Source organism: Phaethon lepturus, unplaced genomic scaffold (genome assembly GCF_000687285.1).
Source record: "Phaethon lepturus isolate BGI_N335 unplaced genomic scaffold, ASM68728v1 scaffold13269, whole genome shotgun sequence".
Lineage (NCBI taxonomy): Eukaryota > Metazoa > Chordata > Aves > Phaethontiformes > Phaethontidae > Phaethon > Phaethon lepturus.
The window spans coordinates 62,224-83,817 of record NW_010565603.1 but is presented as its reverse complement, the minus strand read 5'-3'; the positions used below and the strand labels follow the sequence as shown (position 1 = coordinate 83,817).

At 43.9% G+C, this 21,594-nt stretch overlaps 1 protein-coding gene across 1 annotated transcript in view; it reads left to right on the top strand.

The window, feature by feature from the left end:
• The window catches only part of DIS3L2 (DIS3 like 3'-5' exoribonuclease 2), a gene marked incomplete at its 5' end in the record, with an annotated part of 120,070 nt that overhangs the window by 39,546 nt on the left and 58,930 nt on the right, over positions 1–21,594 (top strand). Inside the window, 3 exons of the mRNA XM_010295240.1 lie at positions 3,044–3,156; positions 10,302–10,409; positions 16,058–16,291. Of these exons, the coding sequence (XP_010293542.1) occupies positions 3,044–3,156; positions 10,302–10,409; positions 16,058–16,291 (455 nt within the window). The remainder of the gene's footprint in view (positions 1–3,043; positions 3,157–10,301; positions 10,410–16,057; positions 16,292–21,594) is intronic.

Sequence of the window (21,594 nt, the reverse complement as noted above, 5' to 3'; positions counted from 1 at the left end):
GTAGTGGTAGAGTTTGAATTTTGCACTCACTTTCAGAGGAAATGATTTTAAATAAAAAATCTCCGAGAGATCCTGAGTGAAAGAAGCCATCCAAGCGCCTTCAGCATTTTTCATTGCAATAGATGCTCCCTTCAGCTTTTGCTTTAATATCAACATATGAAGTGTCTGGCTTAATCTCCTGTACATTCTTATGTAAATTCCTTTTTTAAAAAAAAAATCCTTGAACTGATAGCATATACCTATCTTTAGGGGTTGTTGTGCAGCTTTAACTTCACTGTAGGAGAATTTTAAATTTGGGGTGAAGCAAGTCTGTGGTTTGTGAAGTATTTGTTTCTGTAAGAAATTTAGGCTATACAGTCTATCATGATGGAGAGCTACATGCCAAGATTTGAAGCCTCTATTTGCTGGAAAAGTAGATTTCTTCAACAAAATGAAGGCAGAGAGTAGATAATGTGTAGCAGCCTGTGGTGTGTGGTCCCTGTGGTCCACCCTTTCCCCCTTTTCTCTGCTCTCTCTGACAATTATTATTTTGAATAAATGAGTACCAGTTTAACTCTCTTTTCCTTTCAGGCCACATTTTTTTATTTGCCGTGGGAAATAACACAAGGCTTAAAATGTGAAATATTCCTTTTGTGACTTTGTCATAAAAATTAATGAGACTAGAAAAACTGTCTATGGACCTGGAAGAGAATCCTAGTGAATAGTATTTCTCTATCCATAAAGTTATTTCATTTTAATTACCAAATGAACCAGGAGAGAGCAGTAGGCAGGTATTTGTGTGTAGGCTTAGGCTGGTATCTTGTCTAACATATCAAAAAGCAGTGATTTGAGAGAAGTTAGACTGGTTGATCGCTGTGCTGTTATCTTTAAGTTCTCTTGGTCTGAATTTTTTTGGGGTGAGGGAGATAGGGTGATTCATACTTGAGCAAGACAAACCCAAGAGCTGCCAGTTTGCATTATGTCAATGTATGTAAGAAAATATTTAGGTAGAATTTCCATTAAAAGTTCAAAAGCAGGGGGCTCACGCTGACCCCATCTTTTAGAAGCTCTGGTGGGAAACCTGGATGAAATTTAACTCCACTCAATGTGTTTTTGTTGGCTGACTCCATGTTTTATTATCTCATGCAATGAGATCTTTCTTGGTTTGTCGATTTTTCTACCAAGGACAAAAAGTTCATGTATGTAACAGTGCACATATTGAATTAAAGTACGATTAAAGGCATGATGTAATGACCCCCTCTCCTTTTCCTTTCGTCAATATTTGCCTGCAGGGTCAATACATTACAATATTGACTTCAAAGTATTCAATATTTTTTTACCTTCTGAGTGTGTTGGCTTCGAGTGCGTGTAATATTAAACTTGTTGGTTGAACTGTTGGTCTAAGACTTACTGTCTAAGTAGTTTCAGGCTTGGATGCCTAATCCATGTAGAGCAGCTTTCAAGGCATGTGATAATATCACAACACAGCTGTAGGCAGCTTTCTGAGGTGAACCATTTAATCTGCAGTCTTTTCTCCCAGCTTCCTAATGAGTGGTGGAATTTGTCCCTTGGTGTGCGATGGGATTATTGCCCTCTCCCACTGCTTCCATCATATTTACTCTCTGCAGGACCTTCCAGTGACTGTAGGTTATGTGGACAAATCTAAGCCCCAGTGCTCCCATCTTCCTTGTGCGTTTCTGCTGCCTTTACATCTGTGCTCTGTCGAGTGTAGAAAAGCAGCACAAAATGCAAGATAATACTTTACATAATGTGCAGCGCAAACATGGCTTAATGAAGATAAGTTAAAATTGCTATGAATTCAAACAGTCATACAGGGTGGGTTGGGCTCGCTTATCTGAACCCCTATCTGGGGGCACAGAGGGCTGGGTGGCTCTCCTAATATGAGCTCAAACTTTTGCCTGTATACACTTCCATTTCCACTTTGCTGAAATCTAGCACTAGTATCCATCAGAAGGGCACAGATCTGCCTAATGATGGCAGCTATGAACCATTTATCCTTCAAAAACGTGACACTCTAGAGAAAGGATTTTATAATATTCTTTGCAAGGCATATAAACAAACAGGATTGTCACCAGCATGGTATCTTATTACATTATCTTTTTAAGAAAATTAAGGAAAGAAAAAATATTTATAGATACCAAGAACTTAGTGAATTCCTCTAAAGAACCAAATGTTATAATTAGGAACCCGCTGCACTTAGAACTATTGAACAAATAAGCACCTCAAATCTAGCCTAGTCCTTCCAGAGAAAACAAAGGTCGATAGGCTGCTTTGAGGATTAGCAAACCAGAATTTCTTGGGCCAAGGTACTAATTGCTTCCAAAGCTGAGGATGATCACTACTTCCAAATCCAAATTATTGCCAAAACCTCATGATAAACCTCAGTAGTACTCCTCTCTAGCCTTTGAATTAAGATACTTCTAGGCTGGACTCTAATTAAAGTATAAAAAACCCAATCTGATGGGAAGGCAGGATAACAGTGGGAATGTTCTGCTTGTGGAAAGCTGTGCTTTTGCATAGCCTGATCCAAAGTCATTGAAGACTTCCCAGGTCACCAGCAGCGATTTGGGATCAACCAGGGTGAAGTGGAAACAAGTGCAACTCTGAGAACCCAAAAGCACACGTGACCAGCTGCTCCATACCTGGGAAATGGTGTCCTGCATTGCCTGTGTGGTTGTAAGGTGGGGTCCCATATTTCTTGCTTACTATTGTCTGACAGCAAAGTGATGAGGACTGGGCTCACTATTACAAGCGCCTAGTTGGAAAGACTTACCCACATGTTTTTTAAGGGGTTTCACATACCCACCACTGTGCCTGAGGATTCACTTGTATATTGTAGCCAGAGTGGCTGTGCATTTTTGGTAGTGTCGTGAGAGACCACAGTTTTCATCTCAGGTGGAGGAGATGGAAAGAAGTATAATTTTTCGTGACATCGAGGCATAAGGCAAAAAGGTTATGGTAGCACTGGGGGATAGGGGTCAGACTTAAATATGTCATCAGTTCATGTTGCCTGCAACCTACTGACTTCCTTGTGCAATTTCAGGGAACTTCGAAGTGGGTGTTCACATTGCGGATGTAAGCTACTTTGTACTGGAAGAAACAGCACTGGATAAAGTAGCGAGTGAAAGAGCAACTAGTGTCTATCTAGTGCAAAAGGTAAGGATGACTTTTCCTTTTGTCGTCTGACAAGTGTGTCTTCCATTTACTGTAAATTCATTTTAAAGGTTCATTTTCAGATGCCTGCAATCAAAATCTTGCTATTATTGCAGCAAACCTACAGAAATGTGTAAATTGATGCAAACGCAAGAGCTAACATAGCTGCTGACTACCTCAGAGCCTACGGAGAGAGCATGAGGTGAAGCAGCGGTTCGTGACCCTGTGTCTGTGGGCAGAGACCTTGGTGTGCCAGGGCTTGCCAGCTCAAGCGCGGTTCCTTGTGGATGGGACTCTGCTGATCTGGAGCTAGTTCAGGGCCCAGAGCTCATAGCTACATTTGCACTGTGCTGACCTGAGATAAGCCTGACAGACCCAAGCTGGCTCGTCTGCTTTGCTGCTGGGAGCTTGAAATTTGCAGCTGTGCTGGTGGAGAGTTTTGTCTTTGTCTTCAGTGCAGTGGTAGCAGCTAATCCCTCCCAGAAGTGGATGGACAGCAGAGTAGAGTGTAAAACATCCTGTGCAATCTCACATCTTGAGGTACAGCAGTATTTCATGGAGTTTTCTTTTATCTGGGTATCCCAAATGCTGAAGAAATTACGTCTTTTCATCATGCAGTGAAAAGATATTTGAAATAGTATAGATTTTAGCATAACAGAACCAAACATTGAAGTCAAGTTTAAAGTTGACTTCTGTACTTTAAAAATGAACAGGTTCAAGTTTAACATTGTTGGAAGGGAAACCTCCAGGTTTTGTCTGTGCCTGTCACATTTTCAGTTGAATGCACAGAAACATTTCCTAGCTTGTCAGATACCGCCGGCACTGTGCGTGCAGGGAAGCCGGGAAACTTGGCTGTTAGTGTCCTGTGTTGACCTGAAGCATCAGCTGCATGAAGAGGAGTGTTGAGGCAATCTCATAGGAGCAGATTAATCTGCCTCTCTCCACACTCCCATTCAGTCAGGCTGAAGTCCTTGTCTCTGTGGCCCTTTTCAGGATGACAAGGCACCTTTTGTCTAATAAACAAACATATCCTACTTGCTACTTAGGATTAGGAGTGATTGTTCCCCTCCCTTCCTGGATGTTCCCAGGGTGGCTATCCAGGGAGGGTCTTGTAATGATGCTTGTTCCAGTGGCTTACTGTGTCCTCTCCACACTTTGCAGATAATAAAATTATTTATTTTACACTACTGAAATCAAATTAGTGGTTTGATATCAAGCTGTTAACCTTTAGTAGTGGTTCCGTAACTTTCCTTGGGTAGAAATAACAAGGCATAGCTTCAGGGGATATCAGTGAGTTGGATGAATTTTAGGTCTCTGTGGGTATGGGTTGCACGGAGTAACCGTGTCAGCAATGCAGCAGTGCCCAAGCTGTGTTGGTGGTAGCAAGCCCAACAGCACACAGGTGCTGCAGCATGGGATGAAGGAGTGGCCGTGCTGGAAGACGCCACTTACCAGCAACTTATTGTTCTCCAGGAGTGGGAAGCAATGCATATCTCATGGAAACAGCAGTTCTGGCACCAGCGCCCTCCCAGTCCTACAGCTTCTCCAGTGATAAGCCCTTGGCTTCTGCGGTGCTGTGCTTCCCTCTCTGATGGGTGACTCAACGGCTGTAGCTCGCTATCGGAGACGTGGGCTGGCTCAGGGGGGGTGTCACTGCAGGGCAGCAAAGCTGCAGTCCAGGAAGATGTTGTGGCAGTATTTCCAAGTCAAAATACTATGGTTTGAAGGCATGTGATTTTTTTTTAAAAGGGAGAAGAGAAGGAAGATTTTTATATAGAAAGGAAACATTTTTCATAAAAATCTATCTGAATTCAAAAACTAATTGAATTTTCTTTCAGAGGGCTTTTTCCCCCCAGCCACTACCAGCCAGTCATGTGCAATGCCAGCATACCCGTAATCTTCAATTGCTCAACTGCTTTAGCCCAGCAGTCAGCATTAGTGTTTTACCCACACTTCTGCCCTGCAGAAAATATATTTTAAGAGTGAAAACTAAGTTAGATGATGAAATGGTTAATACTTTAATTGCAAGAGATGATAAGAAGAGAGGGGATGGGCAAAGGAAAGCAGACAGGCTGTCTGAAACAAGATGGTAGCATGACTCTTGTAGAAAATATGCTTTCCTTTGATGGAACTGTTTCCTAAGACAGCTGTGATTCTGCTAGAGGTTAGCACCATGCTAATCCTTCCAAAGAAGTTAAATAAAGCCACATATTTAATTTTCGTGAACCATGTATCCAGAAGGGGAGTTATTGTGTAATTGCTAGTGGTCTATTTAATAAAAGTAGAAAGTTTTTGAAATAAGAGTGTATCAGGTTTTAAGCAGCAAGAAAACCTAAACAGTTTCCTCTTTTTTGGCACATCTTATAGTGTTATTTTAGGTGTGAAGCAGCTCGAGTGAGAGGTCAGCCATAAATCCCTATAATATTTTATTGGTCCTATTTTATACTGGAGATCAAAGATCGGAACTGTAAGCCTGTCTTCATATTGAGTCCAAGGACTTCGAGATACTCACTTTTGACACCAGCAGGTTGTCAGGGTGTTGATATTTTGATAATCTCAGGCTGAGTAACAAAGAGTTGCTCGAAATCTGAATTCATGGAAGTGTTGATACAAGTCTTGAGCAGAAATCTTGGCTCATAAACAAATTGCCTATTTCCTTTGAGTGTCTTTTAGTGTGTAAGCAAGAGGCTTGCTGAGCCCACCCCATTGTTGGACCTCAGCGTCCTCCTCCCATCTCTGGGGAGAGCAGCTGATGGAAACTCTTGGTTAATACAGTCCCTCCCCATCAGACCAGTGGTGGGAGAAGGGGTCACCCTGGGAGTCAGTGGTGTTTGTAACCAACTGAACCAAGCCTGAGCGGGCAGGCAAAGCAGAATGGGGTTGCTTGAAAGGAGCAAAGCTGTCTGTGCGACTTTGAATTTTTTTCTGAACCGGAGTTTGTTCCCTTTTCCCTTTGGTTGACTGATCAGTTTTCCCCATCTCTTCCTTGAAAAGTTGCTACAGCGAGTCCATTGATGAGAGCCGCGCTGGCTAACCCACTCTGAACCTGGCTGGTGAGTCAGTCCTGGCTGCAGCAGATGGTTCCGATTTTAAAAAGAACAGGGAGTTTTATCATCCCAGTGTGCGTGTGCTCCCTCTCGCTGCCCAGCTCCCTAGGAATGAGTCTGAGGCTGGAAACTCTCATTTGGTTTCTGGAAGCACCTTATTATCCCAAGAGGCAAAACAAACTCAAACCAAGGGCTCTCACAAGCAGGTTCCATCCTCCTGTGTCTGAAGTGATTCCGCCATGCAGCCATGCATCCCCCCAGCCCCAGCTGTGCCTTCTCTTACTTCGGTTTTCCCTTGCTGCCCGCTGCTTTGGTGTGCTGGGACGCACGGCTGCCTGTGGGCAGAGCTGGTAGCATGGAGGGGAGGCTGTCGGGCAGTGCTGGAGCTGCGTATGGTAGCGCTGGAGATTTTTCATGTAGGACTTGGAAATAGGGAGAGAGAGATCCTCTGTCTGTAATTTGATTTGAAATGCAGACCCACAGCTGCGAGCATTGTGGCTGTCAGCCTTTCACTCAAAGTGCCCTTTCCAGGATCTCTTGGGCCCTGCTGCGCTTGTAGGGAGAGATGATGTCTTTTATTAATCTGACTGATACAGGGAGATGAAAACCAGGCAAGCTCTCACCACCCAAGCCTTTCTTCAGCCCTGGTTTCTATGATACGTTCACTAGAAAAGATTTCCTGGGGGCCATAGGTCCTGTTTTTCATTGTGAAAGTTTTTTCCTTAGCCCTGCTGGATCTCTCCAACTGCATTTCTAGATTCAAGTACATTTATACACCCCTCCCCGTTCCAGCTTTATGATCCCTGTATAAGCCCAGGTGACGTTATTTCTACCTGCAGTAAAACCAAGCTGAATGATGTGATCCCCAACATAGGCACATCCTTAGCAATTTGCTAAGGAAACCACTTCACGCTGGAGGTGATATCCCTCGGCAGTGTTTCAGCTAGCTGGATTTCTGCGTGCCGTGGTGCTCCGCAGGGCAGCTGGCAGACACTGCTGTCTCTTGGCAGACAGTCACGGGAAGGGCAAAGCATTTAAAAGATGCCGGGCAACCTCTGGATTATTTGAGGTAATGCTATGCAACCCTGATATTTTGCAAATCTGGGCATTAAAGACGTACTTAGGGAAATCTCCTCTCATGCTGCGTCTCCTTCAGAAAAAGATGGAGATAATCCTATTGCAAAAGTTCCTTCTGGGCAGCCCCTGGGATAACTCCTGAAACATCTTGCTCTCCAAGTGTGACATGATTGTGACATCTTTGTATGTTAAATGCTGGGCTTGCAACTACTAAGAATCTTTTCAGCCTGTGACCGTATCATGTTAAGAAAAAAGGAAATGTGCATTTATAACTTAAACTTCTGTGCTTTGTAACGGTTGGTTTATTCTCTGGAATAGCGAATTTAAAGCAGAGGGAGGCAGTTAGCCAGGACTGTTGTGGTGTTGAAAACCTGTTTCTTCTTTTAATCCAGTAAGGTAGATAAAATTGAAATACCTTCAATGCAAGGTCACGTTGTCTTATGTTACGTATGTATTCGCCGAGCCCAGGAAGAGGTTGATTGAATTCTTGCTCTCGTGTGAGATTTCCTCCATGGCTTGGGTTAAGTTACTTTGCCTAAATTTTCTCCCCTGTAAAACAAGGGTAATACAGGTTGATGCTTCCTTATTTAACAGTAGGTTTGTTACAGCTAATTGCTTGGTGAGTGTTTAGTGCTGTAATTATGATCTGAGTTAAAGCTTTGCTTGCGTTTCACATCATTGAAAGCCCTTCCATAGAATTATAGCCTCTTGAATCGGATATTAATCCTGCTCAAGTACACTTAAAACAAGCATCCTGTTGTTTCGTTCGGGCTATTCATTGTGGACGGGCTTTCATGTTTCATGTAGGCATTTTTCTAGCAGACTGTTATTGCTTCAGGAGATGTGAAAGGAAAGAGGATGTGCTAAGGCACAGAAATATTCAATAAGTACAGAACATTATCAGATAATCAATCACAGAGCGGGGGAGAGAGAGAAAGCTAGTAACTGCAGCTTTTAATTTGGGTGGAAAAGGGCATGGGAGCTTTTATTAAATTACTGTCACTTTGTTCACTGTGACATAAACTTCAGGGTCTTACAGTGGTCATGGGTGATCTTAGGCAGGCAGGGATTTCCAATAGTCTATAAAGCTATTTTCTGTCCTTTCTGTGGTATGAGTTGGCACTGCTCATGCTAAATTTATAACCCTGTGGTATGGGTCCTTGTAGGCAGCATGGCAGAGCTCACGTACTGGATCTGTGAGTTATGAATGTACGAGTATTGTTAATGTACTGTTCACAACTGGAATAACAGAGTTGACGGCCTTTGTGTTGCGGGAAACAGCTTATCATAATCTGTGCCCTTGTGACCTTCCAGCTGAACCAGTGCTGCTGATTCATGTTGCAAGCAACTCCTTGATGGTCAGAGACCGTACAGTTAACCTTTTGGCATTAATATGCACTGCAATTAGAATGGATTTATAGCCATTGCCTGGTGCCAAACCACAAATGTGATTAAATATTTTAAGAGTCTTTCCTTCAAAGGAAAAGGTAAATATCAAGTGTGTGCACTTGAGGAGAAAATGGACACCTGAGACTTTTTTTCCCCTCCTTACTGTTTTGAAGAACAGTTGTTCCCCTGGCATCTAGATAGAAAATCTTATCTCTGAAATGACCACATCGGTGTCACAGAGTTTGGAAGAGCTAGGATTTACATGCTGGTCTGCTTGCTGTGTGTTCTAACTTACAGGGTGGCACAGCAGGGCAATCAAAACAGGAACTAAATTAAATAGCTAACATATTTTATGGCAACTAAGTAAAGCATGTCTCTCTCTGTTTTTCGGGGATGCACCAGCTCACATTACCACGCAGAATAAACAAGAACAACAACATGGTGGTTCTTTGAGGGCAGTTACTGCTTCTTCACAAAGGTAAATAATGAGAAGGGAAATAAGAATGTGAAACTCTAATAATTAGGTTTGCTTTGTTAAACAGCAGCTAAATATGATCTTTACTGCAGACTTCACCTGGGAAATAACTCCAGTTATATGGCAGAAAAATTGGAGCTGCTCGGGTTTGCTCTAGAGTGAATATGCTCCAAATCTTTTGCCTTGTTGCTATAGTCAGGTTAGTAATTTGTGGTTTGGTAATTCAGTGTTCAGCAGAAACATTGATTAGTTGTAAGGAATTAGGACACAGGTTAAAAAATCCCTGCCAAAAATTTCTGTTGGCTGACATTTTGTTCAGAGTTGATTATAGTAAAATAGTAATTGTTCTCCCTCTGTTTGCAAACACCATGTTCAATAGTCATAAAACAGGTGCTTTTGTTTATCTCACCAACATCTACACATTCCTATCTGTGCTACAAAGCATGGCTCAATCTTCATTAAAGCCATGCACCACTCCTGTCATGCTTGGGAGCAAGTTTCATTTATGCTTTGCAGGGAGCAGACTTGAGCTCCTTGCCTGGTTACAGAGTCTTCAGTGGCAAAGCAGGAAACATGGTTCCAAAATCCAAGCTCTTCAGCTCCTGACTGCCAGGACCGTGTTTCTTCAACATTGTTTTCTGATGTGCTGTGTCTTCCTCATTCTTCCCAGTGTCAAAGTGGCATTGGGAAAGAAGTGGCAAACAGAGCAACCTTTGTGACCTTGAAAGCTGCAAAGTGTTTTCATAATTGAGGATGCAGGATGCTCCAAGATGCTTACTCCATACCTCAGAGGGGAGCACTGGGAATGATTCCCAGGTGGGAGACTGACAGCTCCCTCTGGTCTCATTGAGGTTGAGGCTGATGCGAGTGTTGGTAGCCTCAGCAGTGTCTGACTTCCGTTCATTTCAGAGGGTTTGGGTTACTTGCTCATTCTGTGCTGATATGCTGTTCACCGTCTGATGTAGCTCTGGCATGGCTGATCCATCCCAGAGCTATGACGTAGCCACTCCTGCCACAGAGAATGTGATCCTGAAGGTTTGTCACATTTTCTGCTTTTGTGTATTGTTGAGCCTCTCTCTTACCACCTGGTCAGGGAAGCTCGGCCACAGACAGGTCTCTACTAACAGCCCGTATCTCACCAAGGCTCTCTTCTCTTCCAGGTGATTCCGATGCTTCCCAAACTGCTCTGTGAGGAGTTATGCAGTCTCAATCCCATGAAAGATAGACTGACGTTCTCTGTGATGTGGAAGATGACTCCAGAAGGCAAGGTACCTCAAGTAGCAGGCAGTCATCCTGCTAATCAGTCCTACCGTGGTGGCCAGCCCCTACTCTTGCAAACAGTCATAAAAATGCCATCCCTTAACACCCAGGTGGATAGCAAAGGACTTGTCAGTGAACAATACTGGAGGATGTAGGACTGTCCCTATACTTTGTTTTACCAATGAGATACTGTGGAACGTCAGACTGGAATAATCTCACAACATAGTGGGGAAAGGAAGAATATTTGTATGAATTTCAGAAATAGAGGTTTTCCTGCTCCTTGCCAGGTCACCCATCCATTTAATGTCTTACCTCCATCAGCAATTAAAATCTAATGCTTTGGGTGGGACAAGATGTTCCCCCCTGACTCCAACCCTGCCTTGTGCTTATAGGCAGTTGTGCAGGGCAGTGGATGAGGGCAGTATCCCTCCATGGCCTCTCTGGTAAACAGACTATTTCATTCTTCAGAGCTGCAAATTAGATCAACTCAAATAAAGCGCGGTAGGTCTTCAGCAAAGGCACAGGTCCGTCCTCTGCATGTGTTATTTCCAAGGAACGGTTGTGGAGGCTGTCTGCCAGTGCAGCGAGCTGCCTTCAGCTGCCTGACAGCTCTCCCCAGGTCTTCGTTTCTCTCCCTGTTCCTCTCCCATACCCTTTGTAACCCTAAAAAATCTCCTCTTTGGTGATCACAGGGTCCCCTCGCTAATCAAGGAGGGCTAAAGACTGCCACTAGCAGAGGACTCTCCGATCTATGTGAAGTATACTTTTTGTACTCAGAAATATCTTTTTTAACTAGTATTGTGCTCATGCACAACTCTCTCTGTGGAGAGTATTTCTTGTGCCAGTTTGGTAATTTTTTACAAAGATTAACTTCCTTATTATTGTCCATGCTGCTCCAAAGGATACTGAGTCTTGTGTTGTGCTTTAGCAAAATACAGTTGCAGTCCTATGTCTGCGTTTGTCCAGTGAGTCCCTGCTGTGGCAGTGAGATGGTTTTTATTCACTGTGAAAAGGGTTCCACTTCCTGTAGCAACAGCATGATTACTCATGGGGCCTCCTAATAGTAGCTACTTGGTGGGCCTTTTGTTGACTCTGAGGGGTCTTTGAACAGCTAGTAGTCAAGTCTTAATTAAAATAAGCTTTTAATTAAATCTTGTCCTTGTACCCTACAACGTATATGCTATTTGCTTTCCAAATAGTGTTCAGACCAATCCTGTCTGGCCAGTGAGAAAATAGAGTAGTTGCAGCATCTGCCTTATGTCTGCTCAGGGAGCTGATCTCTGGAAGAGCAGTGGTCTGGGCCATGACCGTGCTGTCCCTTGGAAATCAGACTGCCTACGGCCATCTCAGCAAACTTGTTTCTCCTAGGAGGCCTTTCAGGACTGCAGTCTTAACTGAGGTTACTTGATTTGAGTATCAGGTGAAGACTGAAGAAGAATTTACTCCTCCGAGAGGAGAAGTGGTTGTAGGGCTTTTGCCCAGCAGGGCATTCTTGTAAGAGCTTATCTGTGAGTTGGAGCAGAATGTGTCTCCTGTATTTCTAGGTGTTACTATAGCTTCATCTCAGTGTAAACAGGATCACATGCACTCCCAGGCTCTGCTGGGTGAAAGGGAGGTGAGTCAAAGGCCCCAAGGTGGCCTTTGAACCTCAGCCGGTGGTGGAGAGCTGTGAGAACACTGACATTGAGGACAGGACATTCCTCAGTGAGGGACGCATGAGGCCGAAGAGCACTTCATTGCACTGCATGTGCACAGCAGTATCGTAACCTTGAGCTTGCAAAGCAGAGCCTGACAGCATGAATAGAGGTGAGAGCTGCTCTGAGCTCCTGCTGTTACTGTTCCAAAGCAAACAAGACTAGAGCTAAACCATCTTCCAAGGAAAAGCCACGCAGATTCCTCGCTTGAATGTGACTATTGATAAGTTGTTGGGGTTTTTATTTCTTGTTTCTTTTAGAAAAATAATGCCAGGCTCAGCCCTTTCTGGGAGACAGGCACTTTCTTGTTTCTGTTGCTTTTGGGCTCTGGAGTTTTTATCTTCTAGTTTTCCATGAGTATAACAAAATGTTGCCTGAGCAGCGCTACACGTAGCTCCATGGACTCCAGTGGGATAGTGTGACATGATGTATCTGAGATGATTTTCCAAGGACAGAGGCGTTAACCATATTGTTGCATCTGTGCTGTTCTTCAGAAGCAGAGCTGGGCGTTTATAGGAACAACGTAGCACGTTCTTGTTCGGATGCAGTCAACAGAAAGATATTTGAAAACAAACTATGCAACTCTTCTTTTTAAGTTATTCCCTGCTAATGTTTGAAGCACAACCCTGCTGGTTACTTCTACCAGTGAGGAAGAGAAATTGCTTCAGTCTCAAACAACCTGTACAAACAATGTGTCTTCCAAGCTCAAAACTGTTGTCATCAGCCAGGATGTGATATGGACACTGCCTTGTGTGGAGGAGGTCCTCAACCTTGTGCGTAGCTATGTCACACCCTCAGAGAGACCCGTACCACCAGGGACTGCGCTAATGGGAGGGTTTCAGCTGAGCCACACTGACTGCCATCACATGATGTGCTGGGGACTACAGCCTTTTCTCAAAAGCAGTCAGGGCTGGGAGAAGCCTTAACATAACCCTAGACATGTCTCAGATACTGGTACGCTGCCTGGAGTCTGGGTGTACCAGGTTTGCTGTGATGGGGGAGACCTTGCAGACCCGTCTTGTCGGCTACTCATCGTAATCTCCGAGTCCCAGCTCACAACCCCCAACTGTTGCTCCTTTGCACTGCTTCACCCATCCATCAGCCATGGTACATGGGCCAGCCAGCCTTGTGCTGCTTTCCCTGCAAAAGCGGAGCTTGCCCGACCCTCTGGTGGGCTTTCCAAACCAGGGACGCAAGGCTGTGGTTACCCTGTGTCTGCTTGGATGGCCGCTGAAGGCAGAGACGGAGGGCATTTCCAGGAAATGCTTGGATGGTGAGTAGAGTTAAGTTTAGCCTGCTGCAGTAAGGCTGGGTCTGGCAGCTCTGCTCACTACAAACAGGGATTATTGGACGGCACAGGGCAAGATGCATCCAAAACTCCATTCCTTGTTGTGTGAACTATTTTTAATGCATCCAGGCAACCTGGGTGAGAAGGTGTTTATTGGGTATGTTGGTAAGAGACCTCTCAGGGTTGTCACTGTCCAGTTTACACCTGTTAGAGCCATGGCAGGAATGGAAATTGGGTGCTCTGCATCACACTGCTTGGTTGCCTTTGAGAGACCAAGAAAGAAAAATTGAGGAAACAGAAATAAAAGTAGTTTAATATCTGTTAGTAACAGGCTGCTTATCCTGACACTTTGCCCTGAATGTAGCCTGCCTAAGGCTTGATGTTCTAGTTATATTCTGGGGGCCCTGTACACTGCATCTCTCGTCTTACAAGGAAGTGAGCAGAGCACTGAAACATTTGGCCACTTCTAAGCAAGCAGAAAAATGAGATTTTGTTGAAAGCTTCAAGTTCAGACAGCAAAGTGGAAATCTGGTCCGTTGCCTCCTGCAAGGGACAGAGAAAGCTCTTGGAAGCCAGTGGCAGCAAGCAGCATGTAGCCTCAGAGATGGCTTTCAGCGCTAACCCGGGGACTGGGTGAAGTGCTCCTCTTTGGAGTTACCCTTCTGGTTTGTGCTCAGTCCTTAACCCTTTTCAACATGCATGTACATGATGGAACTGACTCATGTACTTTATATAGCAAAATGAGGGTGCTTTCCAAACACAAAATATTTAGGGAGGGATAATATAACAGCGAGAGCCAGAATTGATAATGCCCTTTGATGCAGAAACGAATAGCTGGAGATGGAGGAACTAGCAGGGAAATAGAAGTGTCTGAAAATGTTTGAACAACAACTTGAGAAAGCTGTCTGTTACAACTGGAGAGTCTGTAGAAGCGCTCAGCTCAAATGGAGGCTGCTCAGCCTTGCTCCCAGATCATCTCAACAAGGAACACCACCTTTTTGGTGCCTGAGTACCATCCATGTCTTACTGAAGTCTGAAGTATATCTATTGCCAATGGGCTAATAATCTTCAACTTGCTGGAAGTGGATCATTTAAAGAGCAGCGCAGCCTCTTCCACACCAGAGATCGTGCTTGCTTCATATCAGGGGTTTTTTTGGGTCTGGCAGTTTCATCAAATGTTGCTGACCTACCAGATATGGATCCCCCATCACCACAAGAAGGTGAACCACATTTAACGGGGCGCAGCAGAGCGCAGAGCAGGTGCTGCCAGCACTGTCGCAGCATTTCTGCCCACCTTTGTGACTTTTTCTTCCTTTCTTTGTCCTTGGCATAGAGAAAGGGGCACACACAGAATAACCGTGAGCTGAGAGTTACAGCACTTTACATTGCAAGATATCACTTGCTGCATCTCTGCTATTAGGATACTTTCTAATTAGAAATGAGTTTAAATGCCCTGTGACTTTCAGAGCTCTGAGCTGCTGAGTTACACTGCACGTACGTTCTGTGGGGCATAAGGGAGGGAGGCAGAAAAGCTATCTTGGGGATCAATCCTGTTCTGTTAAGAAGAGGGTTTGTGTTTCTGAAGCAATGACCTTGATGAATCTGTCAGAGAGCGAGCTGGCTCTTCTCCCCAAACACTGTGACTTGCAGGATTTACCTTGTCCTGTTGTGCTGATGAATGGGTGAGGTGGCACTTCTAGCTAAGGCAGAAATACAATTCTCTATTCATTCTCTGAGCCCTTGTGCTTCGAATCGTTTACCACAGACTGCATCCATCTCCAGAGCCCTCATGCCCATGCTTTTGACTTTTCTGAAGTCTTCTGCCCTTTGTCCCTCTGCGCTTTCTCACTGGCTTGATGAGCGGACTCTCATATATCTCAGCTGAAAATAGATTTTTCCTTTCTGCTTTAAGAAATAATTCTGAATTGCTACTTCTACTTTGGTATTCTGTTACAGAGTTTAAAATGGGAGTGGCTTCTGGTTTAAATTAAAATAATTTTATAGGCGATTTGTAGATTGTTTTCCTCTAGATTCCAACATAGTTTGGAAGCTCAGAAAGGTTCCTGGCTTGAGTTTGGACCTAGGACTGTAGGCATGGTCAGAGAAACAAGGGATCAGTGACTCGCCATCTCTCCTCCAGACCCACCAAAGTCCTACTCAGGCACTTTCACAAGTGCTAGTCAGACACTGGGATCCCTGCAGTACTCCTGAAAATAGAGTGTTTTAGGGCTGGCCCCTGGTGCCCTGCCATGTTAATTAAAGAGATGGAATGCAATCTGCTGTGTTTTAGATATGAGATCCTTCTTTGCACGTGTGTATCTGCCTGTTGCCACCCCAGCACTCAGTAACCTTTGAGTCAGCTGACTGATTTCAACTTCCAGCTGGGCTGTAGCTCTTATGTACTCTATGAAAGAGGGAAATCAGGTAGAGGAGAGAGGTCCAAGCAGTTCCTATGTGATGGAAAGACTTCATTATGCATATACACATTATTAGACACTAGAGAATCTATATCAGGAAAAGACCTTTTGGTGGCCTCAGTAAGAGATCTTCACTTGAAGTTCACAGTCAGTGATTAGGTCTGGTGTCATTCCTTCCAGTGGTTGTACAACTTCCCAAGCTTTTGTGCACTGGAAGAATAAATCCTCAGATCTATTTATGCTTTCCAATTTTGCAGATCCTTGATGAATGGTTTGGGCGGACTGTCATCTGCTCCTGTGTGAAGCTAAGCTATGACCATGCACAGAGTATAATTGAAAGCCCTGGGAAGATGTTCTCACCTGAAGAACTTCCCCCTGCCTCCCCTCAACACTCAATAGCTGAGATCCAGCAAGCTGTGCTGAACCTGCATCAAATCGCCCAGCACCTCCGCAAACAGCGCTTCATTGATGGTGCTCTGCGCTTAGACCAGGTGAGTGAATCCAGCCCCTGCAAGGGGCTCCTGCTCCAGTTAAGCAATTTCATGTTGTAGTCCCTAAGGATTTCCCCTCAAAGGGCAAAGTCAGGCTGGAATAGAAAAGGAGGTTTGTGTGCCAATGTCTTCTTAAAAGCAGCATCAAGTTATGTACCAAAAGCACTAAGTAAAGTTGGATCAAAAGAAAAGTTCCTGTTTTTTAAAGAGTGATCCATTTTCCAACATTTTTCAAAATCCTAAAACCCTGGTGGAATGGGTAAGTAACTTACACAATGAAACAAATCATGATGGTGTCATTCATTATCAAGCAGGTCAGATATCCTTAGTGCACATTTCACTGTGAAAGGCTCATCCTCCACATTTATTTCTGTGCTTGCAATACTCATGTTTTCCACAGCTTTCATAGCAGTTCTCTGGGCAGGGAATATGACTAAATGTTATCTAAGCTAATACTTGTAAGTGTTGGGTGTGTTTCAGAGAAAGAAATACTAGTGAGGAGGTTTTCTGTCTGGGATGATTTAAATAATCTTGTATCAGTTGTGGTATGTGTCATTTCTATTTTACAAGTAGATCCAGATATTTTAGACTATCACAGCAAAAATACTTTTATATTTGAGATTCAGCTGCTCTGAGGTGGCTTCTGACAGTTTTGTGGATAGAGGTTCCAGTAATTGATAGAACCCAGTGGCCTTCCTGAGCAGGAGACGAAATAATCTCTTAATATAAGGAAGCTCTATTGTTTCATTTTGCAAAATGAGCATGAGTCAACATAAGGATATTGCTGAGAAAGAAGCTAGCATACTGAGATGTGTAAACAGGACGATTGTATGTTAAGAGGCATGTTGTAACCCTTCCATTTTACTCAGTGTTGTCTCTAGCTGCAGGAAAGTCTAATTTTAGAAAAATCACTGCAGAGCAAAAAGAACGATGAGCGTCTGTAATCTGCAACCTTCTCATGACAGAGCACATGGCTTAGTCTGGCAAAACTGTGGAGGCAATGTTCTGTTCCCTGTGTCTGAGATAGACAGGATGAGACATCTGTATCTTGGATTTCGGTAGAGGAGATTGGTGTTATACTTCAGGATAAACCTTCTGGTGTAGGAACTGTGGTGTCTAAGGCTATCTCGCCTACATCTGTTGTAGGGGGACTTAGGGGACTGGTTAGGCACACATAAGTGAGCCTGGAGCACGGGCATTTCCTCAAGGTCCCTCCTTGCTCTCAAAGGAAATAATCATTCTTAAAATTGTATTCCAATAATTTTTGGAAATCAGACTCCCACTTTGAAGTCCTGCAGAGTTTGCTTAAACCTCTTTTGGAACAGAGGCTTCCCTCTGAGGTTTATTATACAATGGCTAATAAGCTGGGCTTTTGTTCCCAAGCACATTCTGAATGCCAGAGAAACATAAAAAACCCCAACCTTTGCACTTGATGAGCTAACTGGGAAGCCTTGGAGATGTTTGGGTTGGAACAATAGTGCATGGGTGACTGGGAGCTGTGGCCTAGAAAGGTCACCAGCTGCATTCCGCAAGTCACGCTTACAGTGTAGTGCTGAGCAGTCACTGTATGTGCCTTAGTTGAGTACCTGTTATCAAAGTAACCTCAGGGGAAGTATGTTTTAAAGCAGTTGTGACATTTTCAGTGGGAGGATTTGGCCAGAGAAGCATTCTGTTCCAGTGGTACCCCGTAAAAGATTAGTGGTGTTTTGTTTTGCTCTGTGCTGTTACAGAGGAGCCAATAAAGAGAATGTATTGGAGCATCATTTGTGAGATCGAGGTTAAAAGCCACTGCTAAGGGCGCCAGAGAGGGCTGATTCCTACTCAGCCTAGTTCCTAACCAATGTGATAAACTGAATTATATCTCACAAGTGGCTCTTTATGCTACGCAAAAATCCTTCTCCCCTGGCAAGCATGTCAGAACAAAAGTAAAGGTCTTTGGGAATGAATTGTATTTTAGTTCAAGGAACGCTTTCACCATACTTGCTCTTTTCAACTACTGCCTTGATAGTTGTATTTTGATAAACTGCACTCTACCACCGCACGGAGAAAGTGGTTACTGTAAGGCCTGAGTAAGACCAGTATGTGAGAGATGGGTGTGTGGACTTGGCCAGCAGCATATGGCCGGAAAAGCAATCTGTAGCTTTTAACAGGAGATTAATCCCTCTGCCTTTGCTCCCCGACTTCCCTGAGTTCCCATGGATGCAGTTGTTCATTGGGTCTGATTTCCAGCCCTGAGCGAGCAAGCAAGGGTGGGTCCAAATGGGAAACACACCTTTCTAATCGCTGGACCTCTCACTGATTTCCCGTTGAGTAATGTAAATCCTGAACAATGGAAGACAAACTCCAGCAGGAAACTAGGGGCAATGAATTATCAGATTCCAAATAAATATGTGAGTGAAGGAAATGATCATCCCACGGTCTTAAGGGAGAGGGTAGCTGGGCATGGATGACTCCTGTGCTTTTTTTTTCCAGGGGATGTGAGCCCTCTTCCTATACATTGCATTATGTTTGAGAGGTTCTATCTTGGGGTCACTCCTGATGGAACAGTGATGACTTGTTTTGCTCACTTCCACCATGCCATTTTTCAGTGTGACATACTCTACTGCTTCCTGTTGGTATTAAAATCATTGGGGGAAGAATGTCCCAGCCTGCTTTACCACTGGCCGTGGTGGCCTTGGGCTGGTGCTCTCTCTGCCTGCCTCAGTTTCCCCTTTGGGATGATATTGATCTCCCTCATAGTATCCACATACTTTAGGATTTATTCCCAAAAACTAAGAACATTTCTCAGATGAAACCATTCATGGGTGTATCTTTATAATAGCAGAAATACTGGTTGGCCAGGGAACCCCTTGCACCCAATATGGGATGGCTCCAGTAAGATGCAGCAGTGTTGGGCTGGCCATACCGTGGTGAGGGGAACGTTTCCTCTTTGAATGTCGCTGCTGAATTTTTATGACCTAGTCTGAGAGCAGCATCTGCTTGCCTATGGTTTTATCTTTTAGCAGTGATTTTAGAAGCAGAAATCTTTATAGCTCAATGGTTGAAGATATTTTTTTTTTAATAACTTGGGAATTAACGTGTCTGGGTCACACAGAAGACCTTGAGTCAAATTACAGAGGTAGCACATGGTCTTGAAAGCTAAGGATTTTTGGATTCAGTATCACTCTGTATGTGTCTCTTTGGGGCTGTGTAATTTTGAATTCCTACCTCAGTTTGGGTCTGGCCATGGCGACCTACATACCTGCTGCTCTTTCCCCCCCTCCCCGTTCCTTTCGTTCCTCTGCAGAGATCTGTAGGGGAATCCTGCTGCGTTAGACCTTTGGGTCTCAGGATCACCTTTGCAACCAGAGCCACACATCTGTTACTCTGTGGGCTCTTGCTGTCCCCATAGGCACCTTCTGGGGCTTTTTCCCTAGAATATGGTTTCCTGTGCTGCCTGCCAGATTCCTAGCTCCAGAAGGCAGCTGAGCACTTAGTTTTAGAGATTTAAAGTCTTTGCACCTTCAGTGGCTAAGGAGCTTATGAAACTTTGTCCACACAGGCAGAGATTAATGTATTTCTTTTGCTTCTCATTTGGAGCTGCAGCTTTCAGATGTAAAGGCAAGAGGTGCCTTGTACTATGGCTTTGAGAAAAAATGTTCAGACGTTCACAATATTGTCTTCCCCCACCACCACTGCCCTTGTGCCCAGGACCATGAAATGCCACCCCTGTGCTGTCCTCTCGCAGCTCTTGGTGCACCCACACTGTAAATTGGAGCAGGGATCTGACCTGGTTTAAAAACCAAAGTGAGCACTACCCACAACTTTCCTTTTTTTTTTCCTGGCCAGGTTACTTCGAAGCTGGATCACTTCCCGAAACCACAGCTTTTAGAACCACTAGCCAGAGAATCAGATAGAAACTTGCTTTCAACAAAAAACATCAAGTTTGCAGAAAAGCTCCTTAGCTCAAGCGTGCCTAGAGGAGACCTGCTGATAAATGGTTCTCTTTTTGGCCTCAACAATTTATAAATGAATCACGAGGACAGATGCCTACAGGAAGACAGGTTAAAAAGGATTTCTGTGCGTATTTAAAATGAGACTACCCCGGGATGCTGATCTGTCTCTATGACAACTGTCTGTGAGCTGAGCAGTGGCTTTTGTTGTGCCGGTGGTTCTGCCTTTGCCAGTGCACTTACACCTGGGTGCTGGAAATGTTGGCATTGACCAAAGTTCGTTGTGAGAACAACCCAAAGTGCATTTGTGTTAGACCAGTTAATGCCATTGAGTTGTTTGCTACAATAGCTTCTCTCCTTGTTTTCTGTGCAACAGACATTCAGTTTTGCAGGTGTGTGCAAAAAGGGAAGAAAAAAAGTATTAAAATGGCAAAGATGAGAATGTTACGCAAATTTAAGGGTTGAATTGCTAGTGAACCCGTCTTGCTTCTGCTTGCTCCCAGCCTGTGTGGTGTGCCACTGTCTCATCATCTGAGCAAGGGTTGCTTTTCCTTGTGTGTCTCTCTTGTTTTGAATAACTTGAAGTTAATTAAAGTTGTATTGTTGTACCTCTGCACCATGCTGGAGACCTTACCTACGGTCCTGTCCAGTGGCTGCTGGCAATAAGGAAGTAAGGGATCTTTGAGAATATCTTTGTTTAATTAAGGTTGCTGGGACTCATGAAGTAATGGAGTATTGCTGCTGCTGGAAACATAGGGAAACAAGCACAAAGACCCCAAATGCCAGAATGTGTGCAGAATACCAGCTCCAAAACACCCAGGTATATATCATAGTGGCTATATTAACCAGCTTGGTATAGTTTTTGAAGCTCTCAGAATTGACTCTGCCTATTTGATGCAAACAGCTCTGAGAAGTTGACTCAAGGCATCCACACACGGAAAATGAGGAGGAAGGACACTGTACGTGCAGGATGTGCTATTGTACGTTGGGAAATTCCATATTTAGTTGTGGCTAATGGGGTAGGACAAAAACACATATTTTTAGACAGTAGCTCCTGCTAATGCCTTTTAATTGGAAATCTCAAGAGCCAGAGATTACTTACTATCACCATTAAAATTTTGCAATATGAATGACTGCTAGAAATAATTATGGGCAATGGGTTTATCATATTTCATGCCTCATAGCTGTATAGTAAGCATTCAGGTCTTCTTTTCTTGGTATGTGGAAGTAGTAAATGTTTCTACTCCGGCTAAACAGTCATCATGTGCAAAACATGATATATTCATATATGAATGGAAGGCACTTTGGGTTGGAAGAACTGTTTAGATGGGACAGCAAAGACCTATAACATTGTATAGATCTCAGTTAACT